This window comes from Fusarium keratoplasticum, chromosome 8 (genome assembly GCF_025433545.1).
Source record: "Fusarium keratoplasticum isolate Fu6.1 chromosome 8, whole genome shotgun sequence".
Taxonomy (NCBI): Eukaryota; Fungi; Ascomycota; class Sordariomycetes; order Hypocreales; family Nectriaceae; genus Fusarium; species Fusarium keratoplasticum.
Window position 1 is genome coordinate 550,136 of NC_070536.1, and position 23,213 is coordinate 573,348.

At 54.6% G+C, this 23,213-nt stretch overlaps 5 protein-coding genes across 5 annotated transcripts; 4 read left to right on the forward strand and 1 right to left on the reverse strand.

Moving 5' to 3' along the window:
* Nucleotides 1-404: 404 nt before the first annotated feature.
* On the forward strand, nucleotides 405-1,898 carry NCS57_00999900 (uncharacterized protein; the record flags this gene model as incomplete). The annotated part of the gene is made up of 1 exon (XM_053059757.1): nucleotides 405-1,898. The coding sequence occupies exon 1, from the start codon at nucleotides 651-653 to the stop codon at nucleotides 1,896-1,898; it is 1,248 nt and encodes a 415-aa protein (XP_052910151.1). The 5' UTR covers nucleotides 405-650.
* A 708-nt stretch (nucleotides 1,899-2,606) lies between these two features.
* On the forward strand, nucleotides 2,607-3,775 carry NCS57_01000000 (uncharacterized protein; the record flags this gene model as incomplete). The annotated part of the gene is made up of 3 exons (XM_053059758.1): nucleotides 2,607-2,697; nucleotides 2,832-3,275; nucleotides 3,324-3,775. The coding sequence occupies 3 exons, from the start codon at nucleotides 2,607-2,609 to the stop codon at nucleotides 3,773-3,775; spliced, it is 987 nt and encodes a 328-aa protein (XP_052910152.1).
* Nucleotides 3,776-11,620: 7,845 nt separating this feature from the next.
* Nucleotides 11,621-13,568, forward strand: NCS57_01000100 (Homeobox domain-containing protein; the record flags this gene model as incomplete). Its single annotated transcript, XM_053059759.1, has 3 exons — nucleotides 11,621-11,970; nucleotides 12,024-12,235; nucleotides 12,292-13,568. 3 exons carry the CDS (start codon nucleotides 11,621-11,623, stop codon nucleotides 13,566-13,568), a joined length of 1,839 nt encoding a protein of 612 aa, XP_052910153.1.
* A 2,568-nt stretch (nucleotides 13,569-16,136) lies between these two features.
* On the forward strand, nucleotides 16,137-20,807 carry NCS57_01000200 (Phospholipid-transporting ATPase; the record flags this gene model as incomplete). Its single annotated transcript, XM_053059760.1, has 2 exons — nucleotides 16,137-20,305; nucleotides 20,354-20,807. 2 exons carry the CDS (start codon nucleotides 16,137-16,139, stop codon nucleotides 20,805-20,807), a joined length of 4,623 nt encoding a protein of 1,540 aa, XP_052910154.1.
* Nucleotides 20,808-22,324: 1,517 nt separating this feature from the next.
* Nucleotides 22,325-23,089, reverse strand: NCS57_01000300 (Synaptobrevin-like protein YKT6; the record flags this gene model as incomplete). The annotated part of the gene is made up of 2 exons (XM_053059761.1): nucleotides 22,325-23,000; nucleotides 23,052-23,089. The coding sequence occupies 2 exons, from the start codon at nucleotides 23,087-23,089 to the stop codon at nucleotides 22,325-22,327; spliced, it is 714 nt and encodes a 237-aa protein (XP_052910155.1).
* Nucleotides 23,090-23,213: the final 124 nt, after the last annotated feature.

The following is a 23,213-nucleotide window of genomic DNA, read 5'->3' on the forward strand; positions in this document are numbered from 1 at the left end:
TGCTCCGAGCTCGGGGCGGACCGTGAATGTGGAGGTGGGGCCGAAGCGGAGTAAGGTTAACCACGACCTCCGCAATTCGGCATGTTCACCTTGAAGGGTATGGGTGCTTGCATGAACTGGCTGAGAATCAGACAATGTTTGCCTCTAGAATGTGATGCTCTCAGGGTTGCTTCGTTCGTGAGATGGTGCTTATTAGGTAGGCCATTATTAGCGCTGCCCTTCTATGGGCTTTCCCGCGGCAACAGCCACGTAACCTGATTGGAATGAGGACAGACGCCGAGGCGCTCAGGCAGAAACAGGAACCAGAGTACGTAACTCGCTAGGGCTTCGTCACCATATGAACGATTCGTTGTCATTGACGATCGTGTCAACAAACTTTTTCTCTTGATTTAAACAAGAAACTGGCCTCTTTTCACGCTCTTTGTCTCCTCTTCTCGTCATCTGGCTGCTTACGGGTGAACAGGCGGTGTCGAGGTCACGCCTTTCAGCTGCATCTTTACCTACCTTCCCTTCATAGTGGCGAGCTTGTGCACGTGCTCAATAGCCACATCCATCAGTCAGTCCATCTACAACCTCTCCTCTCCCTTGCACCATCCCACTCTCACTCGACAACCTCGCCGAGCTTTTGCGCACCAGCTCTGGCATTCGACATGGGCGACCATCCCGACGGCGTAGGAGCCACGCAGACGCCTCCGCCGACGGGCGAGGCTTCTAGCGTGGTGTCGGGGCAGACGACAAGCTCCACGGTGCCACTTCGTCGATATCCCGACGACGAGGAGGCCGCTGCGCCGTATCGAGACCACCCTGAAGGAACCTACCATGACCTCGCCCAGGACCACGACGATGACCCTCCCCCGAGCTACACCGTCGTCGACAACGAGGGTCCTTACCCCAATCCGTTCGACTTTGTTGGGTCCAGCCTCGGACTGGAGCCTTTCAGTGAAGACTCGGATCACAGAACCGTCTACTACCTCGACAAGCGTCTTGACATGGACCCGACTTTTCTGGAGCAGCACGTCAAAGACCTGGCAAAGGAGCCTCCTCGGCCATATGTTCGCATTCAAGGACTGCATCGGGAGTCGAAGAAGTCGGGCAAGGAGCGCGAGGACAAGAGCGTGGTCGACTTTGACTTTCACATCGACTTGACGCCCTTGCTGTACGAGGAGATGGCTACCCGCCGTTCCTGGGAGAGATTGCTGGCTGTCAATAATTTTGACAAGGTCCGTCGCGGAACTGTCATGACGACTAGGGCACCGGGTTTTGGAGGCAGTGGACCACCTGAGGATGGTACACCCGGTGTTTCTGAGTGGTGCGAGCGTTACTGCAACAGCAAAGCGGGCCTCAAGGCCTTTGTCCTGGAACGCCGCATCACGGGCTGGGACTTTGCCCTCGTAGGCTCCAAGCTCAATAACCTGGTGAGGGCGACGAACTACCGAGGTCAGCTTAACATTACGTTCCCGACGACACATGCGCGCGTCGAGCTGTACAACGACTGCCGTACCAACCGCTGGCGCCTAACGCGGTGGGTCTCGCTGGCCTTTTACTTCACCTTTCTCTGGCTCTTTTCGTGGCCTTGGCTTGCGAGCAGGACAAAGTGGTTCGAGACGGTTTACGTCGAATGGCCTATGAGCCAGCCCGACAGGCAGGGCACGCTGCGATACGCGTGTATGAGTGAGGATCGATGGTACCGTCTGTGGCGCCGCCCGATAGAGCAGGCGGTGCTGGCACGACGCCAGGGAAGACTGAGCCAAGACGATATCGACGAGGCCTATCACGCGCCAGGGGCAGATGACTTTGCCAGAGGCGTGAGGGCAGGACTGGAGGTTGTGCAGAGGACGTTTGGCTGGGGAGGCGACGTGGACAGCACCTGCAACTCATCCTGCAGCATCAGGAGCTGACGAAATGAGTTTCCTTTTGTCAATCGTTTTGGCGCATTGTTTGATCACCACTCCTTTGTTGAAGCGTTGGCGCACAAAGTTTGATCTTGAGAGAATGGATGATTGCTCGAGGCCCGGGGGGTTCAGAGCAACCCAACACAACCGTAACACCACTGAAGCTGGGGTGTAGACTTTAGTTGGTAGGGGAGAATGGATGCAAGGCGACGTGTTATGATATGGGAAGAAGTTGATTTGGGCAAGGAGCTATTTAGCATGGTTTTGATAAAATAAGCTCACTCTGATGTCATATTATCATGAATTATCAAAAGATCTACACCATTCATTCTACTTCAATTGACCCCTAACAATCAATGGCTGTCCATCCGATCGGGAGGAAACACAAGACAGCAAGTTAACCCACTCTAATTATGGGTATAGAAAGGAGATTTCTAAATGACATGAGAGAAATGGAGAAATAATTCTATGAGATATGAAAGTAACCATTATCATTATTTACGACTTGTTTGTTTTTTATTCCCTAGGTAGGTCAAGTTTTTCGATGGTCACTTGCCCTCGTTGCTGTAGGGTAGATGACTTACCAAGCATTGCCAATTGCTTATCTTATCACTCCCCACCCCCACCATCACCCATTCATTACGAACCTGTAAACCATCCCTTCAACTCAACTACTCTTTCTCAGGACGAAACACTAGAGAACCAGAGGCAACAATGGCAGAGGCAGAGATGAGTTCTGCGTCGAGGAGGATTCTGGCTGTGGCGCTGGAGGGTGAGACGGCTGTTATGTCGAGTGTGGTTAAAGGTGAGTTGTCCTTGTATGTCCGAGTTGCCCAGGATATATCTTCACTCACTAGGTCTTCACTTACTACCCAGTGAGTGAAGGGTAGTTAAACATTCTCACACACAAATTGCACAGCAGATACTGATAATATATAGACCTCACTGGATCATCCCCTTCACCATCAGCAGATCCCTCACTCTCACTCGCGGGAACAACACACTCCCTCCATCTCAAAACACCTTACTACACCACCACAGTCCCCATCTGGCTCGATCTCATCTCTTCACCCTCTGAATGGTCCTCGTCCTTCCTCTCCCCTGAAGCCGTTGAAGTCCTTGCCGTCCTCGGAGGAGTCGTGGTCATCTTCACCGCCGGCCCCGTCTCTACGGAAAAGGAGCATCCCGGCCGGGGTCTCATTGAGCATGTTGGCAAGGTGCTTAAACAGGGACTGGGAGGATGGGACTGGGATGGTGTCGGTTTGGCTGTTGGCGTAGGAGGCGATGGAAGTGAGGAAGATTGGGATGAGATTTGCGCTGAGGCTGGACTGGAGTTTGTGTCTGTTGGTGGTAAGGGCGATACGGGTCGCAATGAGTTTGGAGGTATGTTCTCACTCATCCCGCCAAGGGCATCACTGACAGATGAGACAGAAAAGACGGGCATCGCACGTGTCAAAGAGGCACTCGAGGCAAATGACTGGTCTCAGCTCGAAGTACCACTATCAGACTCCGACTTTGGAGACTTTGAGACAAGTTCCGCCAAAGCCCACGACGATGATCACGACGACGAGCTGGACCCGCAAAAGATGGGCTTCGGATTCGACAGGTCTGACTTTGAAGGCCTGCGCCGTGCCATCTGGGAGGCTGGGCAGGACATCGAAGAGCCCTTGGGATCGAGCAAAGAGGCTGACAAGAAGGACAAGTCTTCAGAAGAGGCAGCCGCTAGAGGAGGTTTCGAGGATCTCGATGATGAAGACATTGCCAAGGTTGAAAAGATGATGAGAAAACTGCAGGCTGTGAGAGAGGCGGGAGAAGGGATGGGAGAGGAGCAGAGGAAGAGGATGGCGGCGAGAGCTGTCGAGGAAGTGATGAAGGAGCTGTGAAACTGAATTAGGCTTGGGTTGCTGAGTGTCAAGAAGGCAATGGATCCAAAGACTTCAGCACGCAGAAGACCCCCGAGAACCCAAGTGGAATATCCGGACTCTGTCAGACTGGCCACGCTTGACATACAGCTCCGGTTCCCCATGAATTAGCTGTCATAGAGCAGGCTGAACAAAGTCGCAAAGTATGGCAAGTCGCCTCCGTAGGGTAGTTGTTATCCTCGTCCACAACGCCGCCACGCATTGCATGTACCAGCAGACAGACCAGTCAGTATCTCATTGCAAAGCTCGGCAGTCTTCAAGCTTCTCCTGAGCGAGTTTCCCGAGGCGAATTGTTGACGGAGCCGCTCGACGTCATAGGGAGTCTTTGACTCAAGTCCAATGCTTCACAGACCACCATGATAAACCTGCGTCGTCCTCATCAGGCAGGCCCCTCAAGAAGGATCATCCACCTTGGGCTTCCACAAACGCCTCGACAAGGTCTGCTTGTCATGCTGTTACGCGACAGAGTAACATCGCTCGACCCAAGAATCGCGATTTCGCCATCCGCCCGTGGTACCGAATATCCTGGCCTCTTCCACCTCTCTGGGCCGTTCGACGCACTGATGAATAGACTCAACGTAAACAGTTTCACCTTGCTTTTGAAAGCACCAAACTGCTGGTACCGTCAATGTTCAGTCAGCCTCGTATCCGCTCTGACAGGTTCACAGGCATGACCTTGCATCGACGTTGCTGACTGTTACTGCGCTCTGCTTCGTAAGAGCCCTTTCAGGAGCCCAACTGTAGCATTACTCGGCAGTGAGATTTGATAAATGGTATTTATGCTCATGCACGAGCACACTGCCATTGTATAATGCATAAGTAAACATTGCGAGACCCCTTTTTAAACGTCCAAGAAGTTCCTCTGGGGATCGGCGTCGATCGCTGGATCTGGATCACGAAACTATTGTCACGTCCCTGTCCTGGCGGCGACTTTGTTTGAGTCGGGTCGGTCAGGCGAGCGAGCGTCCGAGAGGTAAGAAACCACTAGCGTCGATCGAGCCTCGGGGGGCGTCGCCGCGTTATGCAAGGGGGGGCTCGTCCGAGAGAGGCTTCAGAGCTGGCCTCATCCGCGGCGTCGACCGAGATGTCATAGTCTGGTGTTGGTCTGTCCGGCTCTTCTCCTATCCAGAGTCGGCTCCTCGACGATCGGCTGTCGACACTGTTGAGACAGACACCGTCCGTGGCTGGAATGGAGCAACCCCAGAAGCAAGCAAGGGTCCGACGTTTTAACCAGATCGGGTGTCAGTTGAGAGGCCTTCTCAAGTCCCCTGAACGTTGATGGATGTCAAAGTTCCAACGCCCGTCTTGCCATCGACACGCTGTCTCCATAGCTCTGCTTACCATCCGTCCCACGACTTGCAACCCTTGATTGGCACCTCGTCCGTGCATCGTGCCAGACAGGGGAGCGACTCACGTTTCAGCGCGTCAGGCTAGGAACGTGCTTTGTCTGTGCCTCACCTATTCTGTGCTACGTACGACATCCGTTAGTAGTCCGTCACGTCGTAAACCCACGGGGGCCAGCATTAGCCATGCCTTGGGGAAAGGATCCGCTGGCCTGGGCGTGCCAGCAAGCCGCTGAGGCTTTGAGGAAGCCTTGGTTTCTTCTCTTGGTTGGACATGTCAGGCTCCAAGGGAGAGCTGAGAGAACACCTCCTGAGTGGTGCATGTCGAGCCGGCTGCAGTTGTCGAGAATCAAGTGGTCAAGAGACGCGCTCGGCGCGCTGTCATCCTTGTGTATCCGCCCCGAAGGTTGCCGCCATTGGACGTTGCCTCTGGCCCGCCATGCACAACCGGAAGGAGAGTACCCGATGATTGCACAGCAGTTTGGTGAAGAAGAACAATGGCAGCGGGATGCCTGCAAGCCCTACTCGCAGCCTGGACCAGACTCGATCGACAGTAGGGTTTCTCAAACTGTACGGAGGTACCTGGAGCCCCTTCTGCTCCTTGCTCGTGCCGCCTCAGCAAGCCCCATTGACGTGGTCGATAGTATTCGTAATATTCTCTTATTTGCGCCTCCAAGTGATAGATATGCTTGCTCTCCTTTCCACATGTATGTCAAAGCAGACAAAGAAATTGTTTCCTTGAAGATTGTTGATGCGCTGCTCAGAGGTTGCGTCCACCGCAGCCACGGCGTGCTCGACTGCATGTCGCACAACGTGACAAAAAAGGGGTCACGCTCATGCCCCAAAGATCCCCCGATCTCTTCCGCTTCGCTCTGGGCCTATGCCAGGTGGGAAGCTGAGTCAGTTCGCGGGGCATCCATGCCTGGCTGTAGTCAAACCGTTTTCCAGCGGATACGAAAAGGCCTCCTTCTTGTCGCCCCTGTGCGCCGACCACAGCGCACAATCACCTTCTTCGTACGATCCTTCCGGACGAGAGACCACGACGCAGCGAAAAAGAAAAAAGGAACCGGCATCTGACGGGGCGATCGTACACCTAAACTCGTTTGGGTGAGGTAAAACCGCAACACGATGTGGATCTGATGGCATGTGGCCGCCTGGCGGAGACGCGAGTCCGTCTTGGTTGGCTGCTTGATGATGCTGATCCTACAAGGTACAAGGGTTCGAAGCCATCGCAGGGGTCTAGGTCAGGGGTAGCGGCCACAACCCGGCAAACGGGAGAAAGAAAACTCTCATCATGATTGTGTGTGCGAGATGTCTGATGTTTTCTTCCCCTGTCGGAACCGCCTGTCCAACGCTGGGTGAAGCACCAAGTGGATTCGACTGGACAGAGAGTCTCAAGACTCGGAGCCGGTGACGCTGACCTCCAACACTGTGAAGAGCTCCGAGCGCCAATCAGAAGCTTGGTGTAAACCGTGGGGATCTATGTTCCCCAAATAAACTCTTTCAGCTTTGGTCCTGTCGAGACTCTCTAGGAAGCAGCCACAAGCGTTGAGGCGTTGATGGCGAACAAACGGCTTCCGTTTGCCCAGCGGTTAGCCCGCTATCGCGACCGTTCGTGGCTGGCCACAAATAGTGACTGTTAGAACTGAAGCCATTCCCTCGACTCCTTCTTTCACACCAAGTCTCTGAATCAACAGATAACCCGGCGAAATGGTCACGCCCACGTCGGTCGGCAAACGCTAGATTCCCCAAGTCGTGACCGACTTTTGGAACTAATGTCAAAGGTCCGAAGAGAAGCTCCAAGCTTGTGCTTTGTTCTCCTCCCAGGGGAGAATCCATGCCGATCGCAACTCATCCTGAAAGATCCTGCAGAAAGACCACAGTGAAAAAGGGGGACATCGAGAGGCTACGCACAGTAAGCCTGGGCCGGCCGAGTGGCCCGCCGCATGACGATGGGGTGCGAGACTACTGCAGGAACAGGGTTCTGGTGCACACCTCGGACGGCGGCTCGTGAGCGTGCAGCTTTGCAAGAGGCGCCACGACCTGTGGCATGATCCTTTGGCTGGTTTCTGGTCGGCTCGAAGACTCTGCGATTGTTGTGAGCGAAAAAGTCGCGGCGGATGCACAGCCCCTGTGTTGATACTCAGTACAGGCTCACTCTTGCAGCCTCAAGCTTGTACAACAAAGTTTCTAGTGTACTAGTTAGTAGCAGACGCGCTTCTTGTCAAGGTCCCCGTGTCGAGGGCTTGGCAGCCCCCTATTCCTAATTCGGAACCCGTCCGTTCGGTCAGGCTTCGGAGGGTTGTCAGAGACACTTGGGGTCTGCAACGTCATGATGTGTGGACTGCGCGGCTACCGGTACTTGCTGGTCCCATGAGTCAAGAGTAACCACAAGGCTCGCGAGGCTGACTAGGAGAAACGAGTAATATGGTGAGTCGCTTATGGCGTCCCTGGTCAAGCAGTAGAATGCGAAGCAGCTGTTGGTTCAACATGAGTGATAGCATGATAACCGAGGGTCGTACGGCATGTTTCTCCCTTTCGTCGAAACTTTTTGTGGGATTTCTCAGTTGTTGGTGGTCGGCTGCTGGGGGCATGTGTCAGCCACCTCATGGAGTAGCCCCCATACGGCACGGCAGAACGGTAGGCACCACCATCCATTCAGAACCTGACCAATGTGTGGCACTCTGGAGAAGGATTTGGACGAGGAGGGCAGCGAATGCTGTCTCACCAGGAGCATTCGCCTGTCCTATGTCGTAGTTCAAGGTCATGGGTATCTCAACGGGCTGCTGACAGTAGAAAGGCTAAAGGAAGCCAAGATTCTTCAGCAGCAAGTGCCGCACAGCGATGCAGTCAGCTCTCGAGAAGGGACTTGTGTATCGAGGTCGAAGCAATGCACCCCCGCGGCTCCGTCCACAGCACATGTTGGATAACGGGGAGCGCAAGGTTTGCTCCGACAGACTCTGTCATATTTTGCGGGCCTGCTCTTTGGGATCAGCACTCACACTTTCCTGTCGGATACAGTAGCGGATATCTCGTGCTTTTCAAGCGGGACAGCCAAGCAACCGTCTCGCCACTGCCGGGCTGTCACTTGTCTGTTGACTGAGGTTCGGTCAGATCTTGATTATGAGCTGCCAGACGAACCTGGGTCGGGTGACAACGCGAGAACTGCCGCAGTTTAAAGGCGCTTGATAGTGACGCTGTATGTCTCGGCGGGGGTCAGCGCACAGGCACCAAGGGCCAGAAGCTTGACGCAAGCGAAGTCACCCAAGATCAAGACATGACGGGCTTTGCGTTGCACTCCCTGTGACGGAGGAGAAACGGAGCTGGCGGATCGGATGGAGAGTCCAAGGATGAATTTAGCGAGCTCCGTGGATGTGGTGCGTTTATGCCTCCCCTTTGGATAAACGGTTCGAGATAGGGCAAGAGCGAACGGTTTCGTGGTTTCCTATTTTGGCAGGCAGTGATCCAGACAGTGTGTGTTACAGATGATAGACTGTAAAACCGCACTGGGCTTGGGGGATGCTGAGCATGGAGATGGCCAATGAAAGAAGAGGTTTCAGAACGTCAACACCCTTTCCAAGCTCACGTTTGGGGGCCAATTGCTTGGTGTGCTCAGCACGCATAAGACTGGGCCGCACTGTGCTCCCGGCGCGTACCTTGCAGTAGGTTGTCCTGGGGCACGATGCATCAGACCTTCCCCCTGACGCAGGTACCGTGCGACGATACCACCCCGACCCGACTCCACCCCAAACTCTCGCTCTTCCTCTCCACTCCCGTGCTGCCGTCCGTCCAGACGTTCCGTCTTTTCTCGCCGCGAGCTTGCGCCTTGGGCTTGGCTCTCTCTGAGTCGACAGCAGGGTCAGTCAGCCCTTGCCGGCTGGGTCTGCGTCTCGCACAATGATTCCTGTTGCATGACAAACACCCCGGTCCTGACGTTTGGAACAAGAACGCCAAGCAAGTCCATAACGTCAGACTTGTGCTGGCGATGCACAGAGGAGGAGGAGGTCCACAGCCGATAACCGCTTTGTGGAACGTTTTGCGACGGAATCTCGAACAGCGGGTAGTGAGTTCAGGGAGAAGGGAGGAAAACGGAGTAGACAGAGGCTGACTTGCGACAAGACACCAGCAAGCGTCCCCAGCACGGCGGGAACACGGCCAAGAGACATGGAAGCACAGGGCACAGATCACCAAGGCGCAGGCACAGACAGCAGGCACCGAGCACGGTCGAAGCCTTTCACCTCCCCGACGGCAGTCTCGCGTGGGCCCCTGGATGGCCTCTAGGATGGATGCTGGGGTTTCTGTTGGCTTGAACGTATGCATGCTCTGCTCAGCTCAACGCTCGAGTTTGGCTTGTTGCACCTCGCAGCGCCCATCCTTCAGGACCCTCCAAGACATCGACCAACTGCGGTCAGCGGTCAGTCTGTGGCCACTCTTACAACAATGCTTGGATGCCACCCAGGCCAAAGGCGGCAACGAATCGACATATCCTGAGGCTAAGATGCCCCCAAGTGACGGTCCGAAGTCCGAAGCAGTTTAGGGCATGAGACGGCAGATACGAATAGGAATCGAATCGGCCATGACCGCCTGAATGGATGGACGGATGGATGTCTTTGTTCGGCGCGTTGGGGAGCTGGGATGTTTGTGGTGGTGTCGGATGTGGGCTCCAAGCAAGCATGGACGGGTCGAGTGGGTGTGGACGCCCTCCCACGGTGGAGACCTGCGTGCGCGCCTAGTGGCTCTCGTCAGTGGCTCGTCAGTGGCTCCTCAGCGAGTCTTTGCGTAGCTGGCCCGCTATGGCCTTCCACTCGCTAGCCTGGCCCCTCCCTCGTGCACGTCGTGCGGGCTGCGTGCAACACGGTCGCGTCTTGCACAAGGAAGGGGCCTGCTCAGTGGTGAAAAGGCTCTTCAGGTGAAGTGCTGATGTGACCAGGCTAGCTCGAGGGGCAGAGGGCGAGACACGAGACAGAATTCCGGATTCTGGACGACAACTCTGTCTGCCGGTTAGGCTCAGCAGCAAAAGTCTCCTGAATAACTCTATTCCAGAGACAGGGCTGAAAAGGAGGTCAGGTCGAGCAACAGATCCATTGCCCAACTGCGGAAGGTCTGGAGCTCCGTCGACGGTCGTGGTGCTGGCTGACCTCGATGGTGTTAGCCCCAAGTGCTTGTGCTGGGCTAAGAGTCAGGTTGGCGTCGGGCGTAACGTGCTCTGGGGCGTTGATACGTGTGAGAGAGAGTTGAGAGTGTGTTCCAGCTCACTCCGAACAGTCCAACTTTGGGGGCAGCGGGACCAGGGGGGCCAACGCGGAGCTGTGAATGGCTCAAGCCGGCGCCGACTACGTCGACTTCAGGGCTGCAATGCACTGCACCACCCCCCCTAGTCCCTAGTCCGCGACCTTTTCTGCTCAGCGGCGCTGTGCTTTGCAACGGCCGCTGCCCGTTCTGGCGCGTTAAGTTGTTGTCTGCCATCCACTGAGGTGCATCGCGTCCAGTCGGGCAACAGAGGTACCTGGGGCCAAGTAACTCTGTCAAGCCGCCTCTCAGGTACCCGCAACTCTGTTCCTGTGCCTTGCCTGTTCCTGGCGCCAGACGCAGTGCGGAACAACGGCCCAAGGTACCTTCGGAGGCGTTCTGGGGAGGTCCCGTCTCTTTTCTTTTTGCCAGTTTCTGGCCCTCTTTTGGTGTGTGGTTCCCTTCCCGTCTCCCCACGCCCACGACGCGAGGTACCTCTTCCACCGCCACAGCCAGGTACCTCTGCCCAGGTACCCGACCCAACTGCCTGCGCCCTCCTCTCCCCTCTCCTCTCTGGCAGGGCCAGGCTCCTGACGGCTCTTGTCCTTCCTTCCTTTGAGTGCCTTCCCCCCATCCCCATCCCCATCCCCCCGTTTCTCTTTTTCCATCTTGCATCGCCAGTCCGCTCCTTGTGACCGCTTCTTCCCCTTCTTTCGCCCTCGCCCTTTTTGTTCATTCTTTTCTTTCCTTTAAGTCACTCTCTTGAATTATTCCATCTTTAGCCAACTCGGTACCCGTCACTCTTTCCGGGACCGTTCCTTTCCTTGGGCTTGACTCTAACATCTCGATCCTCTTCGCGGCTGAATCGTTTTGTTCCAACGTCGCCAACGTTCGAGACCACCGGCCAATCCGCCTTTTACGATCCTGTATCTTTATACAGCCTCCCCTTCCAGATATACGGAATTGGGACCACACTCATTACTTACCACCAAATCTACCATCATTCTCTACGTTCCTTGAACCGATCACTGTCGACTACTCGCCCCCGTCGCTGTCTCATCCATCTCCGATAATACTCGTCGCAACTTGACACGCCTTCCCGTGGATCAAGCACCCTCGACGACATCCGGTTGCAATTGCTCCGACTCGACACTCACCAGTTTCGACATTCGTTTGAACCCATTTTATAATCCAACAAGAGGGGATTGCCTAAAAGCGATCATTTTTAGCAACAATGGCCACCGAGGTTGAGCAACCCGTGGCTTTGTCCACTCCTGCCCCTGGGGTTTCTACCCCCAACTCTACCACCTCCGCCTCCATTCCGACTCCCGTCTCTGCCGGCATCAAGAAGGAGACCCCCTCTCCCTCAGCAAATGGCAGTTCCCAATCAAGACGACCTCCCCGCAAGAGCACCCTAACTCAACAGCAGAAAAACCAGAAGCGACAACGCGCCACTCAGGACCAGCTGACAACTTTGGAGATGGAGTTCAACAAGAACCCTACACCTACCGCTACCGTTCGTGAGAGGATTGCCGAGGAGATCAATATGACCGAGAGGTCTGTTCAGATCTGGTTCCAGAACAGGTATGAGTGGATTTTGCGTTGACCCATTTGCAGCCATGCTGACAGTGAGATAGGCGAGCCAAGATCAAGCTGTTGGCCAAGAAGAGCCTCGAGACGGGCGAGGACATTGACTCGATCCCCGAGTCCATGCGAGCCTACCTCGCCATGCAGGCTATGGAGTCTGGCAAGGGACTCGGTGGAAGCTATCTCGGACGAACTGGACTCGTGCCTTTTGGCCACGGCAACATGCTCCTCGGCGGTGACCAAGGCGGTCAGGGCAAAGTTTGTAAGTTGCGATTGAGAGTGTAATATGTAAAGGGTTGAGTACTAACTCGTACGCAGTGATTCACCATCTTACTTGCCGGTCTCTCAGCATCGGAAAGTGGACTCGTGTGGGACAGAACACGATGGATCTCATCATCTTCTACTCTCCTGACAAGTGCACCATGACCTACTACATCAATAATGAGCAGGCTGGGTACAAGATCGAGTATCCCTTCTCACACATCAAGAACATCTTCCTCGAGAACAGCGAGGGAGACCCTACCAAGCTCGGCGGGATTGTCATTGAGTTGAACAGGCCCCCGAACTTCTTCATGGACTCTTCGCCCACCACCAACGGCTTCTTCCAGTGCGGCGACTTCACCGAAGACCTCCAGGCCACTCAGTGCCTGGTTCACCACCTCGGCGGTAACCCCAAGGTTCTCAGCGGCCAGCTTGCCAAGCTTGTTTCTCTCGAGTCCTTCATGAACCGCCACAACCCTCATCCCTTTGGCGACCCCCATGCGCTGTCCGTCTCAGCCCCTGTCTCGCCGACTGCCCGGCCCTCGTCGCAACCCAGCTTTCAACCGCACGTGGGCATGTTCCAGGAGCAATGGGGAATCCACCAGATGCACTCGGGTATGCGTCCTGGTCCTGGACACAAGCGCCAGCGTAGTCGATCCGTCCCCGGCCCTGTCGATTTCGCTATGTTCCAGAACCAGCCGATGCCCTCGTTTTACATCCAGCCTCCCGGCGAGATGGCTCCTCCTCAGCACAACCCCAACATTTTCGCCCCTATTCCTCAGCCTCCCACCAACAACATGGCTCCCAACCTGCGCATCGATACACAGGCCGGCTTTGGCCTGGACATGCGACAGTACCCCATGTCGGCCACCACTGCATCCCCCGCTGAGTTTCCTCCCAGCCCAGGCTTCTTCCCACCTGGTCCGGATCCCAGCGGCATGCCCCAGTCGAGCTACAACACACCTTACAGCAACGGATTCCTTTCGCCCATGATCAATCCTGACACGGGCGTTCCGACATCTGTTTCGCCTCTCCCCTTTAACAGCCCCGGCGAGCCGTCCATTGTTGAGCAGTCACCCCCCATGACTATGATGGGCCGCCCCGGCTCGGCTGATCTCTACCCCGTTAACGACGGGTCGTGCGCTGTTTCCGAGGATGGCACGAGCCTCAACGAGATGTATTCCAAGCACACCATCAACCTGCCGATGCACACCGCATCGCCTGGGTTCGGGCAGCCCCAACAGGCTGAGCTGGACATGGACCAACTTGTCCAGTTCGATGCCGTGGACCCTGCAAGCCTGTCCCCTGAGACAATGCCTCCAGTTCCCCAGTGAGCTGGAGGTATTGTGATGCTTGGGTCAACGATGTGTTTCTTTTGTGTGTCTCATATCAGGGCGTTTGCGGCAACTTATACCATTGGGATCTCCTTTTTCTCGTTTCACGCCCATTATCGGGGCGGCTTTCCTCGTTAACAACTATCCTCTCCCCCTCAAACCATTACCAGGTCTAATACCGACTGTGTATCAAGTCTGGTTCGATTCTCCTCCCCCAAACCACGGCCATGATGAACTTGCATGACGATACATTTCTTGGACATCGGTCATGTATGTCGGGCACACCACAGCGATCGTACATTTTCCGTCTTGTTTTTTTTTTTTACCGCGTCGATACTTTCGAATTGAATCTTCTGCCGCGATTTGTTTATTTCCTGGGTGGTCTTGTTCAACACTTTTTTTCGGCGAGAAGTCCTCTTTTGTCATGGCGCTCGGCCTTTCATCAACCTAGAGGGGCGTTGCCTGACCACCGCACGTCACCGTCTTGGACCTAATCTATACGCACACATTGTTACTGGAGAAAATAGGGGGCTACGATGTTTTAATCCGTTTCTTGGTTACTCTTTTCACTGCGTCATGTCGGATATTGGGGAGAAAGCCCAGGAGGCTTGGCTAGGGTCCTTGGGTCGTACTTAATGGGGGACTTGGCTTTTTTTTACTGTCTGAAGGTACACTGCGAGTACCCAGTGGAGGTTCATGAGCAGCTGGATTGCTATCCGTGATCGACGTCGGTGAGACGTGCCGTTGCGGAGAAGCCTACAGTTGGACACGAAGGTATGGACTTGGTCGAGGGTGGAACTAGTTGGTTATTAAAAATGGGTTTCATGTTCACTTGAATGGTTTCTATGCTGTCTGTGATGTCTTGTGTTGACTGAAGTGGTGACGATGTCGTCGTGGCGTTGCTCTGAGCTGTTGACCGTGTTCACCGTCACTCTTGGGGCGCTTGCACCGTCGGATTGCTCGGAACTGATGTCGTACTTACTTAGGAGAGGGACGACGTCAAATGCTACGAGGCGCAGCCTTGAGTGATGGCGCGATCAGCAGACAACGGGCGCACAGTGTTCTGAGAAGACTGGGCCGTGGGTTTGCGTAGTGCGTAGTTACGAGGATGGCATTTCGGTAGGTACGGAGTAGAAACATATGGTTTGTGCGGAAGCGGCTCAGCGTGCTAGGTGAGAAATGGAAGCTGGGTAACATGTCTGGGCTGTTTGGTTGTGGGTATGACGGTCAAAAACGAAGAGTTGAGCATCTCTATCTATACTTGAGCCTCTATGGCTGACCATGTTCCAAGGCGTCAGGTTATGAGTTTCAGAAAGAAGAAACCGTGACAACTGGTTCCCATTTCCGGTTTCAGGGTCAACACGAGCTTGATCGATTGGCGACGAGACACAAATGAATGGTAGGACACGGCTTCGAGTTTTCGGTGCCCGCGGGCCGTGTAAGAGGCCGGGATGGTGGAGCGCGGCGTGTCGCCGAGGGCTGGGCATCTAGGAACGGATTACGGAGTACAGTCCAGATGGAGCTCCCGTTGGCTGGGAACTGTTTTTATGGATTGGCTTTAATTTTTTCTTTTTCGGGCTTGGGACAGACAAAGGGGGGACGGAGGATGATTCGGGCACGGTGGCTGGCGGATTGATTGCGTGGATTTCGAGGCGCAGACAAGCCTTGGGGTTACACGTGCGAGAGATGTGCAAGAGCGTTGGTCAGCGCTGGCAATTGAGGCTGCGAGAGATTGCCTGGTTGGCAATGGGTGATTGTGAAGGCGGTAGACGCTAATGTTATTATCAAGGCGAGTTTGTCAAGCTTCTCTATGCCATTGTCTTGCCGGTCGAGTCTCAATCATGTCGTCTAGCCTCTATCAAGTTGAAACTGGGCCAGAGCTTATTTTTGGGTAGCGAGGAAAATAAGGTGTAATTTAGCGACCATCAAGACCCATCACCGCCAATAGAGTGGCCTCTGTGTGATGTCGGGGGCATGACGCATGCCTAGCGGCTGTCAATAAGCCCCCGGGAGCCCGATGGATGCGTTGTTGGATGACGGGTTGTCTCTGCTGCGCCTCGCTCTAGGGAAGCAGGCTCTGAGGGGAAACGAAGGGGGCAAAAAGAGGTGTCTTGAAGTCGTCGCGTCCTTTGTTCTACCCGGATACTTGGGTCATGCTTAATCAATCTATCAATTAAGGATATCCTATCCTCCATGCTTAAAGTGTCAAGGTGGAGGTGAAATTACGAGGGAGCCATCCGTATCGAGCCGGCGCCTGGATTGCACTGACCATTGAGCTTGTCATCCCCGTACCTGCTAATCTAAAGCTCGTGGTGCGAACGTCCCGTCCTCCGCTCCGTACAGTACGATCGGGCTGTCAACCTCCCTCTGGGTCCGTATCCCAACCTCGACTTGACATCTCGTCACGGTCCTCTTCCCTCTCCCTTTGATCTTCTTCCCGCCTTCGCCTGCTTTGAGTGGTGTAGCTGTGAGCTCATCTGACAACCTTGCCTTCAGGCCCGGCGCGTCCACGACCTCATCCTCCGCATCCACCTCCATTCCAGATGTCGCTGATCTAGCGGCCTTAACATGGCTCCCAGCCGCAGAAACGACCCTGGGCGGCGGCTGTCTCACTCGCGAAACGACTCCGACGACCCTAGCGATGAGGCAGCTCGCGATCTCGCCGCCCTCGAGGAGCGCTATCCTCGAACCTCGACAAACTTCTCCCGACCTCGATACTCGCGCCGCTCCCATACCGACCCCAGCAATGACCCATCTCAGCGCACCTCTACCGATTCCCACGTGAGGTCTGGCCCCCGCCGCCCTGATAACGAAGGTCCGCGAGCGAGGACCGGCGACCCTTACGAGTTGCAGCCCATCCCATCTAGAACTGAGCTGTCCAGCGATCTGCCGCGCGTCCCGCAGTACTCGATGGACCGGACCGACAAGTCTCTTACCTCGCCCGCCGACAAGGCCAGCTTGAACTTTAACGAGACGACTAATACGAAGTCGTCGGTTCGAGATGACATCAAAAAGTACCTCCACGAGAGGCGCCAGAGGAAGTTGGGACCCAAGGCGAAGCCCACCTGGAAGGATCGCGCGCGCAAGCAGCTCGGCGAATTTCACCAAAAGGTCATTCTCGAGACGATACTCCGTCAAAAACCTCTCGAGCCTCTACCAGATGGCCGTCATATCCCTCTCAACCCCGATCACCGGAAGCCAGAAGGGCTTACCGACGAGCGCTCTGGGAAACCTTATATCAGCAACTTTATCCGCTCCAGTCGCTATACTGTCTATGATTTTGTCCCGAAGCAGCTTATCTTCCAGTTCAGCAAGCTCGGAAACTTTTACTTCTTGGTTGTTGGTACTATTCAGATGATTCCTGGTCTCAGTACTGTTGGTCGCTGGACTACAATTGCTCCTCTCGGCGTGTTTGTCGCATTCAGTATGCTTAAGGAAGGTTATGACGACTACAGGCGATATATCCTTGATCGTGTCGAGAACCGCAGCGAGGCTTGGATTCTGGGCGACCGTGTTGGTGAAAAGGGTCGAGTCAGGCATGCCGAGAAGATGAGGAGAAAAAAGGAAAGGCAACCTGAAAACGGCGAGGAGCACATGCTTGAAGACATTGAAACCGGCACGGTCAGCACAGCAAAGACCAGCGACGACGGCGAGTGGACGTCAGTTCAGTGGCAGAATGTCCGTGTCGGCGATGTTATTCGCCTCCGCCGAGACGACCCTGTGCCCGCCGATATCATTCTCTTGCACGCCACGGGCCCCAATGGCATTGCCTACATTGACACCATGGCTCTTGATGGTGAGACCAACCTCAAGAGCAAGCAGGCTTGTTCCTTGCTGGCCGAGCGCTGCAGCACGATGGAGGGATTGCGCTCAACCCAGGCTACTGTGGTTTCTGAGAACCCCAACCTGGACCTCTACACCTACGAGGGCCGGGTTACCATTGACGGCGAGACCCTTCCTACATCGCACAACAACATTGTCTTTCGTGGATCTACCCTCCGGAACACTGTCGAAGCTATCGGTATTGTTGTCAACACCGGTGAGGAGTGCAAGATTCGCATGAATGCCAATAAGAACGTCAAAGCCAAGAAGCCCGCCATGCAGTCTGTCATCAATAAGATGATTCTGGTTCAGATCTTTATTGTCCTCATGCTTACCATGGGCCTGACAATCGGCTACTACCTCTGGAAGGACAGGGTTGAGGATATCGCCTTTTACATCAAGCGACCTGGCATCTACAATGCCAGCGTTCCCTGGAAGGAGATCTTTTTTGGTTTCTTGATCATGTTCAACACCCTGATTCCTTTGTCACTCTACATCAGTCTTGAAATCATCAAGTTGGGGCAGCTTTTGTTGCTTCAGGACGCCGAGATGTACGACCCGGCCACTGACACACCCATGGTGGCCAACACAACCACGATCCTCGAGAACTTGGGACAGGTTAGCTATGTCTTTTCGGACAAGACGGGAACTCTGACGGAGAACATTATGCGCTTCCGCAAAATGTCGGTGGCAGGTGTGGCTTGTCTCCATGACATGGATATCCAGCGAGAAGAGGAAGCAATGCGCAAGCGGCTTGAAGAGTTGGACCGACCAAAGAAGGGCAAGTCTAAGATGCGAGGCCAATCAAAGATCAAGGGTTTCGATGGCGAGTACGACGATGATGCCGCAGGAAACGGGTTCCAGAGACCACAGCCCTCTCGGACGCTCTCAACCAGATCAGCTAGCCACTGGAGATCTTCTGTCCACATCGCCGATGACACCGACATGAAGACGGAGGACCTGCTCAACTACATCCAGAGGAAGCCCAACTCGACGTTTTCACGAAAGGCCAAGCACTTTTTGATGTGTATTGCCCTTTGCCATACTTGTCTCCCGGAGAGGACGGACGACGGCGATATTGCGTACCAAGCTGCTTCTCCTGATGAGCTGGCGCTCGTGGAGGCTGCCAAAGACCTGGGTTTCCTGGTCATTGACCGGCCTGCACAAGCCATCAAGCTCGAGTTCCGAGACGCGGACGGTAATCTTCAGACAGAGACGTATGAAGTCCTGGATGTGATTGAGTTCAGCAGCAAGCGGAAGAGAATGTCCATCATCATCCGTATGCCTGATGGCCGCATCTGCGTCTTTTGCAAGGGCGCCGACAACGTTATCATGCAGCGTTTGAGGTTGAACCACCTTGCTGAGCAAAAGATGAAGGATATTGGCCGTCGAGCGAGCGTACGCAAGATCTCGGAGCAGGATAGGGCCCTGCGACGCATGAGCACCCAGGCTTCGAGTCCATACGGCAGCCCTCGCAACAGCTTTGGTTTTGCAAGGGGTGAGCCTTCCAACCGAGAAGGCCTCAGACTGAGCTTGGGTCGACGTTCGACCGACTTTAAGCAGTACTCGCAGCAGCACATGGCCTCACCTCGGGAATCTGTGGACATGGCGAGCCCGAGGCAGAGTCTGGGCCGAGCGCCGTCGTTTGACGAGGTTGATCGTAGGATTGATGAATCAGTAGCAGCAAGCGAAGGCGCCGTGTTCGAGAAGTGCTTCCAGCACATTGACGATTTCGCAAGTGAAGGTCTACGAACTCTTCTGTACGCGTTCCGCTACATCGACGATGACTCGTACCGACAGTGGAAGGCGCAGTATAGGGAGGCTGAAACGAGTCTCGTGGATCGCCAGGAGCGTATCGAAGCTGCTGGAGATCTTATTGAGCAAAAGTTTGAGCTGGCCGGAGCGACAGCCATCGAGGACAAGCTCCAGGATGGAGTTCCGGATACCATTGACAAGCTGCGTCGGGCAAACATCAAGGTGTGGATGCTCACTGGTGACAAGCGTGAGACGGCTATCAACATTGGACAATCTGCCCGCGTTTGCAAGCCTTGGTCGGAGGTCTACGTGCTGGACGCGACTGTTGGCGACTTGAAGGACACCATTACGACGACCCTCAACGATGTCTCTCGTGGTATGGCTCCTCACACGGTTGTCGTTGTCGATGGACAAACACTTGCCAAGATTGACGACGATGACGACCTCTCTCTTCTCTTCTACGACCTCGTCGTCCGTGTTGACTCTGTCATTTGCTGCCGAGCCTCTCCCTCGCAAAAGACCAACTTGGTCCGCTCTATCCGAAGATATGTTCCCAAGTGCATGACATTGGCTATCGGAGACGGAGCGAACGATATTGGCATGATCCAGGCCTCGCATGTGGGCATTGGTATCTCTGGCCGCGAGGGCCTTCAGGCTGCTCGTATCTCGGACTTTTCGATTGCCCAGTTCAGATTCCTGCAGAAGCTGCTCTTTGTTCATGGCCGCTGGAACTACATGAGGACAGGCAAGTACGTGCTCGGAACGTTCTGGAAGGAGATCCTCTTCTTCCTCGTCCAGGCTCACTTCCAGCGCTTCAACGGATACACGGGCACGTCGCTCTACGAGTCATGGAGTTTGACTGTCTTCAACGCCGCATTCACGTCCCTGCCGGTTATTCTCCTCGGTATTTTTGAGAAGGACCTCAAGGCGGAGACATTGATGAAGGTACCGGAGCTGTACACGTTTGGTCAGAAGAACCTCGGATTCAGATTCACGCAATACTTTGGATGGATGGTGCAGGGTGTTGCGGGGAGCTTCGTCATCTGGTACTTTACGTTTTGCGAGTACGACAAGACGCTGTTTGACGAGGACACGAGTCTCTTTGCCATGGGCATGGTTGGCTTTACTGTTGCCGTGGTGTTTATCAACATTAAGCTCCTGTGAGTACTCATTGACAGTTGGCGAGATTGCATACTGACGATTATTAGGATCCTTGAAGTACACACCAAGACGATCATCACGTTTGGCGGATGCATTATTTCTGTGGCTGGATGGTTCTTCTGGATGCTCATCAACTCGGCGTTGTATTCGGAGCACATTGGTCCCTACATTGTTCGAAACGCCTTTATCCACAACTTTGGGCGCACCCTTGCGTGGTGGACGTCTGTCTTGCTGCAGCTCGTGGCACTTGTGGTCATGGATCTGGTGGTCCAGGCAATCCGACGCGTCTACTTTGCAGGAGACCAGGACTTGATGCAGCGGATTGAGAAGGACGGCAATGTGGACAAGATCTTTAACCCTGCTAGCCTTGAGGATGGCGATGAAGAGCAGAAGGTCCAACAGGAGGATACGGCTCCTCGTGCGCGGGAGGACCACCACAGGCCAAGGTTCACACCGCCGGCCGAGGAGCGGGAGAGTCCTGCGGATCAGTGGCGCCGTTGATGAATGGGGTTTCATTTGTTTTCTTGTGGTTGTATATCTTATTGCTCGGGATCTAGCAGTACATGGGGACTGGCATGGCGTTTTTGGTGGACAGCAGCTGGAGTTGAGTTGGGTATTGGGTGAGCGCGCGTATTATTAGAAATAGGCATATGGGCATGAATTATGGACAGTTATTGTATGGGGGATCCTAGTGTGTATTGTGTGTTTCTGATCAAAAGTGTGGGATGTCTGGCTCCTGATCTGGTGATGCTGGTGGGAGGTAGCAACTCTTGAGTATCTACCCATGTATGGAGAGACTGAACTCGACATGGGAGGCCTGGTCGCAACGGACCTTGTCGATGGATGAACTGCCGTGACTGCTGGATTAAGTAATGTGTCGAATCTCGGAATCTCGGTATGAGCTTGACCGAGGCCCTGACCGCAACCAACTTGTGCAATACTAATACAACATTATGCAAATTATGCCCACCAGATAACGAAATCCATGTCGGCACTGCTTGCGTTAACTCCCGAAAGAGCAAGTCAACCAGCAAGCCTTGCCTTAAAGACGGGGCCGAGTCATGCGGGGAAAGGGAGAGACAGAGAGAGAAAAAAAATGTCATCATCAGAAAGTGGGAACGGGAATTCGACAGCGACAGAAAATCGGAGTGTCGACCGAGCACGCCGAGGCACGTGGAGAATGGGGGATATGCAGCGTTAAAGACTTGGGGGGGCTGTGATCTCGATGAATCTCTTCCTCTTTTTTTATTGTAAACACTATCAGAGGATCAATATTATTAGAGAATGTGAATAACTCTTTCTTCTCAATCGCCCTTTCTCACGTCTTCGATAAAAACCATATTCCATCATGGGCACCTCTTGTCCTCCACCATCCGCTATGGCGACCCAGCAGCACCCCAACTCAGCACCCAGACCCAGCAGCCTCCCCTGCGCATCGTCTCTGCACCCAGCCTTCTTCACCGACCGGCTCCGTCGGGCGCCCGTGTCTTTTCCTTCTGGGACGATGATGGAGAGTCCTGTTACGCTGGGATATGTTTACCAGGAGAGCGAGAGGAGGAAGCTAAAGCTGTGAGGGTGCTCGGAACGGACGCCGAGATGATTGCATTCGACGACATGGAGCACGATTGAGCAACGAAGTTTATTCGATAAGCGATGCGATATGCAATGATACCCGTCGCATCATTCATGCGACCAAGTTTGGAGGTTTTCCGACTATTTCTGGACGGAGATCCATTTTGAGGGTGAGATATGGGCGGAAGAAGCAGCACGTGAAAGACTAGGCGAGTTGGACAGAGACAGCTTCACGACGGATATAGACGATTCAGCGAGAGGGAACAGGACAGCCGAGATTCAAATTGGGTATCAGTTGATTTAAAAGAGAAGACCTTGTTGCATAATTACACCCTTCGCCTCGGTTCTTGTCCTCAGTTCGCCATAGGAATACAAGTTGTTAACAAAGGAAATACAAAGGAACGGCCCCAACGCTCAAAAAGCTCAGGTAAAATGTCGCGCGCGCCTTAATTCGACCCGTTCTTGACCGCAATGACAATCGCCATGATGATGAGGAATACCACCAGCGCAAGCAGACCCATGAGCTTGACATTCTTCCACCACATCTTGCGCTTGAGACCCCGGCTGCGCACCCGGAACTCTCGCGCGCTGCCCCCGAGACGGTCCGTCTTGTCCACCAGCAGGTCCAGGCGCTCGCCGCGCTCGAGAAGGCTCTCGATGTTCTTTGTCATGATGCCCCTCACGTCGTCAATCTCGCGGCGCGCGTTGCCGATGGCGTCGTCGCGGCCGCCGCTCGTGGTGCCGTAGTCCACCATGAGGTTCTTGAGCTCCGAGTTGAACGACGCCGCGCCGTAGTTGGGCATGTCGGAGAAGTCGCTGCTCTCGTGGAACTGCTGGAAGAAGCGCTTGCGGATCTCGAACAGGAAGCCAAACGGCACCCTACGGCCGAGCGACGAGTCGGCGATGACGAGGAACGTCAGGCCGCCGGCTGAAGGGGAGTCGGGGTGCTCAGAGGGAGCCTCGGCGACATAGTGGATCTGGTGCTGGCCGTGCGTGTAGGTGAGCTTCTGAGGGTTGGTGTGCTCGATCTTGGGGAGGATGAGGGAGGCCAGGGACGACGTCTGCGAGGATGCCGAGGTGGTGCACTCGGAGAGGATGGTGGTGTTGTGCGCGATGCACGAGCTAGAGATGGTCAGTTGAATTGTTTACTTGCTATTGAGAAGGGGGACGAACTAGAGGAGAGGAGTTGCTGGAGTGGATGACGACGCCATGATGGACGCGGGTTTGCTGGACCACCCAAGCGACAAGAATGGAGGGTATTCGCAGGCAATCTGCTGAAAGGACCAGGAGCTGGAAGTGAGAGTTTCAGAAGATCAAAGGCGTTGAAAGGAGAAA